Source organism: Phalangium opilio, unplaced genomic scaffold (genome assembly GCF_054372755.1).
Source record: "Phalangium opilio isolate 3A_F unplaced genomic scaffold, DU_Popi_V2 ptg000002l_1, whole genome shotgun sequence".
Taxonomy (NCBI): Eukaryota; Metazoa; Arthropoda; class Arachnida; order Opiliones; family Phalangiidae; genus Phalangium; species Phalangium opilio.
In genome coordinates, this window is record NW_028324144.1 from 8,760,334 (window position 1) to 8,775,212 (window position 14,879).

General features: G+C 36.3%; 1 protein-coding gene and 2 long non-coding RNA genes across 7 annotated transcripts; 1 reads left to right on the top strand and 2 right to left on the bottom strand.

Moving 5' to 3' along the window:
* Positions 1–2,044: 2,044 nt before the first annotated feature.
* Positions 2,045–7,162, bottom strand: LOC149718657 (uncharacterized). Its single transcript, XR_016373133.1, has 5 exons — positions 6,907–7,162; positions 6,675–6,788; positions 2,550–2,702; positions 2,250–2,464; positions 2,045–2,177 (listed from the first exon to the last, which is right to left on the bottom strand). It is a non-coding gene; the product is annotated as an uncharacterized LOC149718657 (long non-coding RNA).
* Positions 3,460–4,719, top strand: LOC149718658 (uncharacterized). Of its 5 annotated transcripts, none has more exons than XR_016372847.1 (3): positions 3,460–3,678; positions 3,742–3,852; positions 3,931–4,719. It is a non-coding gene; the product is annotated as an uncharacterized LOC149718658 (long non-coding RNA). The 5 variants fall into 5 exon arrangements; XR_016372949.1 differs by having other exon boundaries at positions 3,934–4,719; XR_016372745.1 differs by having other exon boundaries at positions 3,464–3,678; positions 3,742–4,719.
* Positions 4,568–6,558, bottom strand: LOC149718659 (uncharacterized). The gene is made up of 5 exons (XM_089850948.1): positions 6,358–6,558; positions 6,178–6,294; positions 5,824–6,113; positions 5,586–5,762; positions 4,568–5,314 (listed from the first exon to the last, which is right to left on the bottom strand). The coding sequence occupies exons 3-5, from the start codon at positions 6,104–6,106 to the stop codon at positions 4,935–4,937; spliced, it is 840 nt and encodes a 279-aa protein (XP_089707074.1). The 5' UTR covers positions 6,107–6,113; positions 6,178–6,294; positions 6,358–6,558; the 3' UTR covers positions 4,568–4,934.
* Positions 7,163–14,879: the final 7,717 nt, after the last annotated feature.

Genomic DNA, 14,879 nt, shown 5'->3' on the forward strand with positions numbered 1-14,879 from the left:
AGCGACCGTGCCGATTTTCGAAGCCCCGCTGGGTCAAAGTTGGAACGTAGCCTACGATTAACGTAGGCTACGATTGGAAGGAATCTAGCTAACTGAAAGCGGTGCAATGTGGTTCTAGCGAACTGAAGATGAACAATAGATATTCTTTTAAATAGATTTCCTCTCGAATTTTTGCTTTTCCCTGAAGGAAATTCTCTATTGTGTATCTTCAGTTCGCTAGACCCACATTGCACGACTTTCAGTTAGCTAGAACCCTTCCATCTTTTACCCGGGCGGCGATTCGAAAATCGGCACGGTCGCTCCATTGTTAGTCTCGATGCTCGGCTTTCAGTTCGCTAGAACTCTTTTCGATGGAAGTCGGTCTTTAAGACGCTGAACTCTGCAAAGTTCTATGAGAGCGGTTGCTCTCTTAGATAAGACTTCATTTATATAGCTTCCAGACATACGACGACACTAAAAATATTATATCGTCTTTAACCCTATTGACAGACAAAGGCTTAAGTTGAATGAAACCGAATTTACCGAAAGTCACCCCAGTAACCCAGTTCGACAAGAATGGCGTTTCAAGGTTAGTTTAATAAACCGGGTGCTGTTGAATGTTTTCAATAGCAGAAGTCCATTGAATTAGCCTAGGAAGTAGCCATTCCCGGATGCCCTTTACAGATCCAGCGTTCATGGGCTGAAGAAGTCACGCCCCATTCACGTGAAATATTTCAAACAGGGTTAGGAACCGGGGAAGAAACGAACCCCGCCACCTATGGAGTTAGAGGGAGTTCTTAACCTAGCAGAGACGAACGCTATACCAGCTATTGTAATTGTTTACTTCCTAGGTTAATTTAATGGACTTTTGCCAATAGTTAATAGTCCAAATGGAAGTGGTATACATTATGAATAAAATGTGTCGCTAAATCTTAAATTTTATTTGTTATTAGTGTATATTGTTCATTGGCGTCGCCAGGGTCTCGAATTTGGGAGGGCTTAAGCCCTCCCTAAAGCATTGTGTTTCCAATTTTTCAAAACTCATCACTTTTATCATGACACACTCTTGTCTATAAGGCGAATATTAGAGTAATAAAATAAGGAAAGGTTATTAAGGACTGAACGCATGTTTTATCACAAAAGTTTTCGCATCACACAAATTAATTTTATTAATCAGGACTAGACTAAACTCGAGTGTGACTAGTGGGCGTGCTTAATTGAGGGGGGGCGTTAATGACAAAATTTCAAATTATTCGATTAGGAGATCCTCGGTACTTTAGTGGCAAGAGAGGACGGGGAGAAGTTATTTTTTAGACCTTTCTTCGGAAGGCAGGCGATTGATAGTCTGGAGGATAACTGTCGATTTTTAATAAAATCATGCACTTTTTCAAGAAAGCATGAAACTTGGTATAAAGTTAGTTTGAAGCATATTAAGTCAATTAAAGATTGGAGGCATTCTGTATCTCTGTTGTGACAGCCGTGACAAGCCGTCAAAGCGGCCGTGAAATTGTAAACTCACCTAACATCATTTTAGGTAGCACCCCTCGAGATGCGCAGCCTTCGAGCTATAGAGAAAATGTAGGGGTCGTGTATAAAGCAAAAATCTCTCCGATTCGTAGGAGCTCAGTAAGAAAATGAAAGAAATTTTCAATAGAAAATCAAACCACGCGCTACAAAATGAAAAAAATTACTTAATTCTTAACTGCTATTATTGAACATTTTAAAATAACAATTTGGCAACATAATTAAAGGCATAATTTCGTATAAGCACAACTCCAAGTAACATCTGTTACTATTATTAATAAAAATATTTAACCATAAATATTATTAGAGTTGTAAACAACTTTTTTTAATCATTCATATGTAAAACCCTCTATGGTTTAAATGTATTCCATTTTCATAGCAGTAAACACAATAGGAAAAAAGTTACTTCCAATAAAAGAAACCCTCCTTATACATGAAAGCCAATATGAAGTCTTATCTAAGAGAGCTACCGCTCTCTTAGAATTATTGAACATTTTAAAGTAACAATTTCGCACCATTTAAGAATAAACAACTGTCAACATTTTTAAGTAATAATTTGAGAATATTTTAATTATTCTTCACACTTTAAAGATTGAAAAATATTTTTATGATACAGGCATTCAGAAATTCGGTATCCCAATACTGCTAATTTATGCTTGTTAAGTTGTAAAGATCTGAAAATTCATGGCAAATTTTAGTATTGTGGTGATAGAATGGAATTTTTTCTGGTTTTTTAGGTTATTTACTGGGTTTTAGTGATCTTTTGCATGACAAAAAATATTAGGACTTCATATCATAGTTGTTTAGTGCAGAGCGTGGTTCACGTTAAGTTACCGGAATTTTTCTTTTATAAAATTAGATTTTAGTTCCCGTCATAAAGATTGCTTACGGTAGTTAAATCCAAGTTAAATTGTACTTCGGCTTAATTATGAACAGGTTCGTGTTAGTGAAAGACGATTCTCTAAATTTAAAAGGAAACGAAGAAACCAAGATAAACTAGGAAATTTGCTTCTTATGTAAAAAATACCACTGAAAAACTGACTTACCAAGCGGGCCATATTTGGGGGCAGGTACTTGTCGGATGGAACAAAATATAAATCCAAAATGGGTTATTTGAGTATGAACCTTGTTTGTTGGATGGCCTTGCCGCCAGCAGGTGATGTGTGCAGAGAAATAATTAAGTGCGGTTGCGTCAAAGGCTGTCGAGGTAATTGTAAATATCAGAAAGCGAATCTACCGTGCACTGCGCTTTGTAAATGTGGAGGGTGCCTAGAGTTGTGAAGCGCTAATTATTTAAAGAGCCATAGACTTCTCTATCTTTAAACATAATTTGTTTATAAATTTTGGAATACATTTAAACCATAGAGGATTTTACACATGAATGATTAAAAACTCTAATTATGTTGCGAAATTATGACTCTAATTATGTTGCGAAATTATGACTCTAATTATGGTGCGAAACTGTTATTACTTTAAAATGTTCAATAATTCTAAGAGAGCGGTTGGCTTTCATGTGTAAGGAGGGTTTCTTTTATTGGAAGTAACTTTTTTCCTATTGTGTTTACTGCTATGAAAATGGAATACATTTAAACCATACACATTTACACATGAATGATTAAAAAAATGTTTACAACTCTAATAATATTTATGGTTAAATATTTTTATTAATAATAGTAACAGGTGTTACTTGGAGTTGTGCTTATACGAAATTATGCCTTTAATTATGTTGCCAAATTGTTATTTTAAAATGTTCAATAATAGCAGTTAAGAATTAAGTAATTTTTTTCATTTTGTAGCGCGTGGTTTGATTTTCTATTGAAAATTTCTTTCATTCCTTACTGAGCTCCTACGAATCCGAAAGATTTTTGCTTTATACACGACCCCTACATTTTCTCTATAGCTCGAAGGCTGCGTATCTCGAGGGGTGCTACCTAAAATGATGTTAGGTGAGTTTACAATTAGCCTTATTCCTGATCAGCGCCACTAGGGTAGTGGCGAATTTTCGAACTACTAACTGACCATAGCCAATCAGAGGGCGCCAAAAACGGAAAGAAATTCTTTTTTACATTTCTGCTTTTTTTTACGAGTTAGCGGGCAAAAATCGTCGGTAAACGAGTTTTACGCGTGATTATTTCGTCCTAGAAGAGAAAACATCTTTGAAATGTCTGCTTTAAGGTATTTTTCACGATTAAAAACGATTTCAAATGACTGAAAATAAACTTTCGCCTTTAAAAACAGGAAAAAAGCAAGTTAACACGTTAAGCCTTGGCTCAATATTGACAGTTGAGTTGCTGACAGTGTAGTATATTGCCACAGTTTGGAGAAATTGCATTATATAATGTACAATTCGTAAGATTTAGTTTAAATATAATAGTTGTAACTCAAGATTAGTCAAAATTTCCAAGATTAACAACCGTTGTGTCATAGAAGTCTTTAGAAACAGTCAAAGTTACCTTTCTTACCACGCCTACCCTCGAGATAAAGTTATGAGACAGAAATGGTTAGGCGCTATAGCAGCTGGGGTAGGAACTAAACCACTAGACCTGAATAGTTCACGAATTTGCTCCAAACACTTTCTACAGACAGACTAGTTTCCAACTATTGGTTCTCAATGTAAACGTCTCAAGCCATTCGCGATTCCATCAATATTTGAAAATACAAAAGTTTTGGATGCAATGCCGCATTCCCCTACTCGTAGCCAAACGGTTCCTAAAGAAGCATTTGGACATATGAGTCCAAAAGATAGAACGCAGTTGTTGGAAGAAATGGGAGCATTACATGTTGATCCAGAGGAACTTAATCAATTGCGTACCTATCCTAATCATCCTGAAGAACCACTACCAACTCCGGAAGTTCAACCCCAAGTTGGTGCAGCTGTTATTTGAGAGTGTCATAATCAAAACCAAGTAGTGGAATATCATTGAAATCCACTTATACACCATATACACCACGTAAACAAAAACTCCTAAGAAATGAATTTGAGTTATTGTTATTGCGTAGTAAAGAGAAGTTTACAGTAACAAAGTTTATTAATAGTGATAAATCAGTAAAATACTACACGGGATTTCGTTCTTATGAAGCGTTTTGGTCATTTATTTAATTTATATTTAATGTACAAAATAATGTCAAAACAGAGCACCCATATGTTAAACCTTTAAATATGTTGACAAAAGTTGATATAAACAGTCATTAAAGAAGTATTTTATAACCAGAAAAGATTTATTTTGTTCATAGGATCAATATATCAAAAATTCGCGCTGGAATATTTCAAATGCTCCTAGCTTCTCAATATCTACATTGCAACTGTAGATAGTGAATCCAACTTGACTGTCAAGAGTTTGAATTAGCTTGACGTGTTGTAATTGTCTCCGACTTAAAAGATATAACAAACACATAACACCAACCATCACTTAGAGGTTGTGGAAGGCTTATTAAATAATTCTATTGCAAAATAGGGTAAGAGAGTCATAAAATATTTGCTGGTAAGTGTAAGCGGGATCGTGTTTCACTATTTCTAAATCATTGAACAATAGAGGCTCGTCAGTTCTTGGTTTGTTCATATGCCACATTTGAAGGCGGGTTGTACAAACACCTCGTAGAGGTAATGTTTCTTCTCCTGCCCTTACGCAGTTCAATAACTGATAAAGTAACGCGATAGAATGTTTACAATCACCATTGGTTCCGGCTGGGCATGAGCATGATATCCATTTGAGTCTATTGGGCTCTTCATCAATAACGAAACAACTAAATAAGTTATAAGAAGTTGGTCTTCTATCAGCATCACAAGTTGCACGGAAGTAAAGCAAGTTTCCTAAATCAGAAAATCGTGTTATATACATTATTCATAATTTTGGGGCTAAATATTTTCAGGCTAGAAGGGTTCATATCATTGGCGCTAGAAGGGTTCATATCATTGGCACAAGGTTACATGTAGAAGAAAAGTGCAGACTACTTTTTCCTCGGAGTAGCCTGGTCTCCTGTAAATGGTATGAACCCTCCTAGCCTGAAAACAATGTATATAAACAAGCATGTGTATGTATTATTTATGGTAAATTACTTCACATTTTATTTTATATACAAACCTTGAAGATTTGATTCAATGCCTAAAATCTTGTCCTCTTTATAAAGCATGAACCCTTGCTTTTGCTCACGCTTTGCTGTAGCATGAGTTTCCGCTATACCATCAGACAAGTCGGTCAGCTCTAATTTTTTACCCCAACCATTCTTAGGCGTTACTCGGCCTTGAAGTCTAAGCAAACCTAATTAAAAAACTGCATAATCAATTGACCAATTACCTTTTAGGCGTATTTATTGCCCTACCTTCTTTTGACATATTTGGATTAACCGCCATTACATCAATACATGCTTGACATAACCATTCATCTTGCATTAAATTAAGTCGTACTTCTTCCTCTAAATTTACGCATTTTGGATGATACCATTCCAAGCACGTCCCACATTGTAACATCTTTTGCGTAACGTCCTTTGGTTGCTTACATATACAGAATAAGCGCCTCGAAGATTCTTCAGCGAAACACGTTGAAGCAACAAGTCCACTTCGCTTCTTAGGCCTCACACTCTCTTCGGCGTTTCTTTTTGACATTTCTTAACTAAATTTGAGGATTAAATTTCACCGTCTTGTTTGAATGAGAAAAAATACGAGCTTTCTTTTACTTTCTCTGCTCAACCACTTCTCGAAACCATTATAGTATTCTAATGTCCATGGTCGAAACTGTGACAACTCAACTGTCAATATTGAGCCAAGGCTTAACGTGTTAACTTGCTTTTTTCCTGTTTTTAAAGGCGAAAGTTTATTTTCAGTCATTTGAAATCGTTTTTAATCGTGAAAAATACCTTAAAGCAGACATTTCAAAGATGTTTTCTCTTCTAGGACGAAATAATCACGCGTAAAACTCGTTTACCGACGATTTTTGCCCGCTAACTCGTAAAAAAAAGCAGAAATGTAAAAAAGAATTTCTTTCCGTTTTTGGCGCCCTCTGATTGGCTATGGTCAGTTAGTAGTTCGAAAATTCGCCACTACCCTAGTGGCGCTGATCAGGAATAAGGCTAATTTCACGGCCGCTTTGACGGCTTGTCACGGCTGTCACAACAGAGATACGGAATGCCTCCAATCTTTAATTGACTTAATATACTTAAAAGTAACTTTATACCAAGTTTCATGCTTTCTTGAAAAAGTGCACGATTATTTCAGCTATCCTCCAGACTATGAGGCGAAAGGGGGAAGATGTTGCTCTCAGTGCTTGGGACGGTGTAGGGTAGCTATGCTATGGAAAAATCATGAAAATAGACTGTTACGACTGTATACATATGCTCTGGATGATATAAATATGAAATAGTGTTTCTACGTGCATTTCACTTTCATATAGAAAAACTTCAATTCACCCCAACTGAATAATTAGGAGAGGCTTTCGGCATGGATGAAACAAGGATAGCCAACTCTAGCTTTGGCTATAGTACCCGATTCTCGAAACGCGACCGTGGCGCCCCCTTTTTTTCGTACGGAAAAACTGGGGGATATTAACATTGGGGAAACTAGTCCCTTGCCCCCCGTGCATCTAATTATGTTCCGTAGGAGAACTAGAGGCCGCTAGAAGCACTAGCTTCTGCAAAGCTTCTGTCATGCCTCTACCGGACATTTACGGAAACTACCGGTATTTCGGTAAATATAATAGGGCGCTTTTAAGAAATTTTAGGAGGGGCTTCAGAAAATTTTAAGGGGGCTCAAGCGCCTCCAAAAAACCCCTGGCGACGCCACTGATTTGGCAATCAGTGAGTATAGTTGAGTTTTATGGTGTCGACACTGTTTTACATTGTTTTTACAGCGGCTCAGTCTTCGTCAGCGCCAGTATGGACTCTACAGTGGTCTTGTGGTCAGTTCATGTCCCTGAAAAGCCTCTCCGGGTTCTACAAACTCTCCCTCCATCGATAAATTATTGTTCTATGATTTCTATCAGTGAACCATGGATCAACACAGTGAACTAAACGCTGGGAGTAAGAATATCGGTATCGGGTATCGGGTACCATTCAATTAATAATTCTAGAAATATCGAAGCGAGGAGCAATACAACTTATTTTCATAATTCTTCCGCCAAACTATAAAAAGTTTAATGTCTTGGGTGCTAGTGGTCTCCGTCACCACCAATTAAAATCCCTTGCGCATTGAGAGCGTGGAATAATAAATGGACATTGACCAGTTTAATTAATATAAAAATAAAAACCTTTGGACTTCCCCCGTGACACGATCAACTTGTACCAAGTTTCAAAATATTCCTAGCAGTCTAGTTACGGGCGTACACGGTTTTAGTAAAATACTAGTTAATGCCACAAAATATCTTAAGGTTATCTTTAATCCACGACTATTACCATAACAACTGCAATTATTAATTGTTTAACATGCCTATTACTATATTGTAAAAAATGTCAATGCTTGTACTCTTTAAAAATAAACACAAATAAATTTAAACTAATGTTGTAAATTATTCAAGAAAAGCTAGCCTCTAAATACGGTTGTGCATGTTTTTAGTAAATTCTCGTTAATGTTTCTAAATGTCTTAAGCTTTGTCCATATTAGTCTAGCGATGCAGTTATCGCAAATAACGTTTAAACATGTCTAATAATAATACTCGCTGTAAAAATAATTCATTTCTTGTACTCTTTAAAATTAAACACAAAAAAATCAACACTAATCGTGTAAATTATTTAAGAAAAAGCTAGACATAAAATCATTGATTGAAGACATTCAATACTGATTCCCGTTTAAGTGTGAATATAGCTTAAGTATGAAACGAAATACAATATACAATATAAATAGGGGAGTAGTCGCGTTATCCCCTTATTGGGTTATATATATATATATATATATATATATATATATATATATATATATATAGGAGGATAATGCGACTTTGAACATGGAACTTTCCTGACATGATCATTAAGAGAAGGCTACCATGTAGGAAACGTAATTAACTCCATTGTAATTGCACAGAAAACATGTCAGAGGATAATTAGACCAATTTTTTTATAACCAAGGTTCAATCAATGCAGAAACATCTGTGCATATTCTCACTAGTTATTGCCTTGTGTTACTCAATCGTAAGCTCATTTTACGAAGGGAATTCACAAATAAAAAAAATTCCATTCAAGTACGTGGTAAGCATTTTGAGGTAACAGTTGAGGTTCTTTCGAAGGACTTGCATTATGAAATGGAAAATAAAACACAAAATTTATATCCCTTGAAAGAATTCCTCTAAAAATTGTTTTTTGACAACTGAGAAGCCATGAATTGCGAGAATGTTTTTGGGATGAATTTAACCAAAGTTTATAACAGCGAAGATCTCTTCTTCAAATACAAGTAACAAAAATAATTCAAAAAATTTCAACGGATATTAGAACACTAGTTCTTCAATTTTTTCAGGGCGGCAAAGATGGTGAGTGTTCCCGTCATAGTATGCGAGGTAATTTAAAATCGCTTTAAATCGACAATGGAGATTATAAGGTGTGGAATATTTGTCTATTAGGAACTTCTATCTATAGAGTCATTATTGCAATTGACCAACGTCATGATAGAGTTTTATGTCAAAGTATTTAACGTAAAGTAAGGCGTTGATAATAACTTTGAAAAATTGAAAATACCACTTAAGAGTAATGTAATTTTGAAAACAAATTTTACATTTTAAATTACCAGAATTGAACTTTTACCTATTCCTTATGCTGATCTGTCTACAAATGGAACCGCCATTATACAAATTCAGGTAAAAATCATTCAGTTTATAAGATTAATTTCTTGATTCCCACCGATCATGAGTAAGATCAGTTTAAACGGTTACATCAGAATGTGTTGGGTGTATTATTCCCCGTGGAACTTTCGGATATTTCAAAGAACGATTTTTGGTACTATTCAACGGTGTACTTGACGTCGGAGCTCCTTTTAATCACTGGACCACCGACTGAAGTTGAAAAATATTCCATGTCCTTCTTGAACATCGACAGTACGGTAAGATATGATTTTCCAAACTATTTTGCACCGAAAGTGTGGCGAAAACTCTAAGCTACGAATGATAAAATGTCTTTTTCAGGTTTCATATCTGCTTGTTTCGTGCATCGTCGTTTTACCGCTGCTGGCGAAGCTTTCCGAATTTGTAACAAACAGGGGCCAAGGAAAAAGGCAAGAGCAAACATGTATCCGTCAGAAAGTTCTAAACCATTTCAATTTCTCATGGGATTTCGTTTGCATATTTTTCTTCGAGCGTAAGTACTTAACTCAAGTGACGATTGACTTTCTCCGGTAGATATTTTCATAATTGCACAATTTTCGAAAATAATTTCAAATTGTGTTCCAGCCTTTAATCGGGTTCCAAAACGCATTTCATGGAGGATCACAATCGGTTCGTGGCTGATTTCTATTTTAATCATTTCAATATTCATGGGATCCGCCTTGAAAACGGAACTGTACTCAACCGAACATGTCTTGATCGACAGTCTAGAAAGTTTCAGCAAATACACCGTCGCAAAAATTCGATTTAGCCCTACTGACAGCGCCGCCGGCTTTTTTAGAGAATGGGTAAGCTAAGGTTAAAACTGCTTAATTTTTTTAATTAAGGTGTTTTATCAGGAAAAGTCAATTGTGGAAAATGAACCCGAATTGTCTATGGCTTCGAGAGTTGAATATATTGATGTAGAAGACGCCTTAGATGTTGAAATTTATTTGGATACGATTTTGGGAAAAACTGGAATTTTTGTTTCAAGGCTTTACATCGAAAACCTTATGTCAGTTCTTCTTGAAGGCGACGCTGATTTCAGAAAATTGCTTTTCTACTTCAACGCAAAGCGAATCAAAAATCTACTGTTCGTCTTTCCTGTCAGTAGCGAAGCGAAAAGGTGCCCTGAATATATTGAGCAAATTACTCTTGGGTAAGGAATAAAGGGCTTAGTTTTCATTGCACGGCATTCATTGATTAGCAATTACAATTTAAATTTTACTTTTTCATTCATTTTAGAATGATGGTAGCCACCGAGACAAAATTTACGGATTACTTGTTTTCCAAAAGCAATTTCTATATTTCGAGAGTTACTTGGAAAAAACCGATGAAAAGTCTTGCAGCAATGTCATTCAACGAAACATACGGAGCATTCGTGTTGTTCCTCTACGGTTTGGGAATTGCCACAGCAACCTTCATTGCTGAAATTATTATCAAATAAGCCTCTAAATACGAGTGTACACGTTTTTAGTAATATCCTCGTTAATGTTGCTAAATGTATTAAGGTTATTTTTAATCCACTAGGTAATAATTTCTCATTTCTATAAATGTACCTCGTGATAATTTCTCATTTATAAAAACAATTCCCGAATTTAGTTCATCTAATAATTAATAAGCAAAAATAGCTTTATAACGAAAAATTAAAAAGGAATATTTTATATCACCATAATTTGAAATTCCCTAAAAACTAAAAGTGAACTTCGCAAATGTTTGTTAAAAAGCATTCAAAAATATTTTTTTTCTGTTTTAAATTAATTTAATTATTGACTTCAGTTACTAAGAGTTTAAGGATTAAAGCTCCTCTCGGTATATACTACTTAAAAATAAAAGTGATATTATTTTGGAAATACCTCTAAAAATTGCACTTAGGACAGACACAGACGCGAGCCATTTTCACTCCCAAAATCACAAGATAAAAATAGTGCTAAAGCGGAAGTGTGGAAGTTAATGCGCGTTGGCGCTAAAAATTGGGGTAACTATTTCTTTGGAAGTTAAGCGGTGTATAAATCCGCTGAGCTTTACGGTGAAACTTTGTTGTTACGGGCTTTTAAACCAGTTTGGTACTTCCCCCTCCAAAGGGGGTTATTATGAACTCCTGATCATACTAAGTAAATATCGGTATCGGTTCCTGTTTGCACCGGTATCGGGATAAGTCGGGTATCGGCCATCTCTACTAATAATAAAACTGACTGTAAAAAAATGCATTGCTCATGCTCCTCGAAATTGAACATAAATAAATTAACACTAATGGTGTATATTTTTAAGTAACAGCTACACAAAAATCCTTGATTTAAACCGTTCTTTAAAAAGTTCTACCTGTTAACGTGTAAGTGTGAACGTAACTTCAGTAGAAATGAAATACAAGAATACATGAGGGGGAGGAGCGAACGATGTTTGTGCAGTTGTTTTTTGTCAGAAAGGGGAACGTAGTGAGGTGGATAATGGGACTTAGAACTTGATATTTTCCTGAAATGATCATTAACAGAAGGCAAACAATGAAGAAAAGTAATTAACTTCACGGTTAATTCCACAGAAAGCATGTCAGACTAGAATTAGACCGAACTTTTATAACCAAGGTGCAATCAATACAGAAACATGTGGAGAAATTCTCACTAGTTATTCCCCTGCGTTACCCAATCGAGAGGATTGAATAGAAAAACTCCTTTCAAGAACGTGCATGGTCAGCACAAAATTTATATCCCTTTATAGCCCAGGACTTTTAGGGTTTGACCTAGAAAATTTGAACATAAAGATGAAAATTGGTACATGTGTTGTTTTTGACCCAACAAAAAATATACTAAAAGTCCCCTGCTGTAGAGCGCGAGCTTTCGCCGCCATCTTGGAAAATGGCCGCCTGGAATGCCAGCTGCAATGTATTCAACGTTCTTCTTCAAAAATTATGAAAATTGGTACACATTATGATTGGAACGACATGAACATCATGGCCAAATTTTACAGCTCTGTATTCAATAGTTTAGTCGCCATATTGGAAAATGGCCGCCGTTAATGCTAGGTACAGTATATTTCACCATGTTGTTGGAAAATTATGAAAATTTATAGGTGTTACAATCAGAGCTGTGTGAACCTCATAGTAAAATATTGAAGCCATTAATCTGATAATTTTGCCGCCATGTTGGAAAATGGCCGCCATCAATGTCATATAGATACAGTATATGGTTCAAAAATTATGAAAATTGGTAATAATTATGCTTAAGACCGTCTCAGCATCATACTTGAATATTGAAGACGTGCTACTGTTAGTTTGGGTGCCATCTTCGAAAATGACTGCTGGAAATGCTAAATATATTTCAAATATATAAATCTTTTTCAAATTCCTTTTTTGAATAGATGATATTCATTAACAACAAAAAATGGATATTTCGAAGTCGAAATTATCGACGCCATCTTTAAAAATGGCCACATGAAAATCATTGCCCTAAATTCTGAAAGAAAGAAAAGTTACTCTAAGCTGTTATTCTCAACATGTTGATTAGAGAATATGATTTAATATGGGGTTTATACATTCTATTGTTGTTTAAGATTAGAATTTAGACAGATCTCTAGCATTTCATACATATTCATCGTCGTCCTGAAGATTTTTCATAATAATTGCATGTCATAACCCTTGATTAGGCGCTACACATAGCCTGGGGCCTTATCAGCGCCCCTTCCCATCATATTCCAAATTGAACCTGCGGAACTGCCCTCATGGCATACGGGATCGGCCAGTGGGACCGACAAACGCTACTTGAGCAGGTGACAGAAGCTGGACACCGTCAGCGGCGAGCCCAGTCAGGAGGTGGTCGGTGACAGGGTTGGATTAAGGCAGCAGAAGACTCGAGGGGACGGGGGAGTTCTCTCCAAGCACAACAGTGCCATACGGCCCAAACAAATAGTGTATCCGCGACCACTAGAGGGCTGCCAATAGCGGAGGCGAGCCATGGCAACACCTGAGCGGGGGCGAAGCGGCCCAGCAAAACCTTCACGGAATGGGGCAAGGAACGGTCTGAACCAAGGGCGAACCCAAGGAACTCCCGAACCGTCACGCCGAACTCGGGCCCCCTCCGCCACGATAAGTCCTTTGAGTTAAAAAGGTTAAGAGAACATTTCTTTCATTTACGTGCTGTAACTGGGTGTGGTTATGATAAGGCGTGGTTTAAAGTAATGACAGATAATCAACATCTTACAAATTTGTTGCGCTTTTTTAATGACCATATTGCATCTAGGGAAGCCATAGCTGCTGCCGAAGAGAGATTTCTTTTCGCTTTTTTTTAGGGTGATAATTGACACGTCACGCTTCAACTATCTAGAAATTACACGTATAATGGAATCGTTGTCACACATACTGTCAAGTCCTCATTTGATCTCCAGCAACCGACACCGCAAAACTACATTTTTTTCCGAGCGTATCTTCAAGTCCAAAATAGCTAGGAAACGATTTAATCCCATTCACACCATTCTCCTTCCGGCATCAGATGATTTTGTAACACTCATTATTTGTACCTGCAGTCTGCAGAACATCTTGTATAAAGAACTGTGAATGCAGACGATCTGGATTAGCTTGCTGGGCAATGTGTGGTCATTGTCAAGGTATTAGCCGTAATAAAAAATCTTCAGGATGACGAGAAATATGAACGAAATGTTAAAAATGTGTCTTAAATCTAATCTTTAACGACATTAGAATGTATATACCCCATATAAAACGGTTTTTCATAACCAAATCCGAGTAATATGGCTTTCCTTTTCTTTTTTCCTGACTTTAGGATAGTAATATTTCAGGGACCATTTTTGAAGATGGGTCGATAATTTAGACTCGAAAATAGTTATTTTCATGGCGTTTCATACGTTCATGAAAATCATCTTTTCAATAAAAAAATATCGAAAAAATTTATATATAGGTAATATATTTGGCACTTCGAGCAGTCATTTTCGAAGATGGCGCCCAAACTATCAGAAGCACGTCTTCAATATTCAAGTATGATATTTAGACGGTCTTCAACATAATAATTACCAATTTTCATAATTTTTGAACCATATACTGTATCTAAATGGCATTGATGGCGGCCATTTTCCAACATGGCGGCCAAACTATCTGTCAAATTGCTTCAATATTTTACTATGAGATTCACACAGCTCTGATTATAATACCTATCAATTTTCATAATTTTCCAACAACATGGTGAAATATACTGTACCTAGCATTCACGGCGGCCATTTTCCAATATGGCGACCAAACTATTAAACACAGAGCTGTAAAATTTTGCCATGATGTTCATGTGGTTCCAATCATAATGTGTACCAATTTTCATAATTTTTGAAGAAGAACGTGGAATACATTGTAGCTGTAATTCACGGCGGCCATTTTCCAAGATGGCGGCGAAAGCTCGCGCTCTACTGCAGGGGACTTTTATTATATTTTTTGTTGGGTCAAAAACAACACATGTACCAATTTTCATCTTTATGTTCAAATGTTCTAGGTCAAGCCCTTTTTTGGCCTATCTGTCCTGGCCTATTAATAAAGTCCTCTAAAACCGTTCTTTGACTACTGAGAAGCCATGAACTGCGAGAATTTATTCGGGATGAATTTGACCAAAC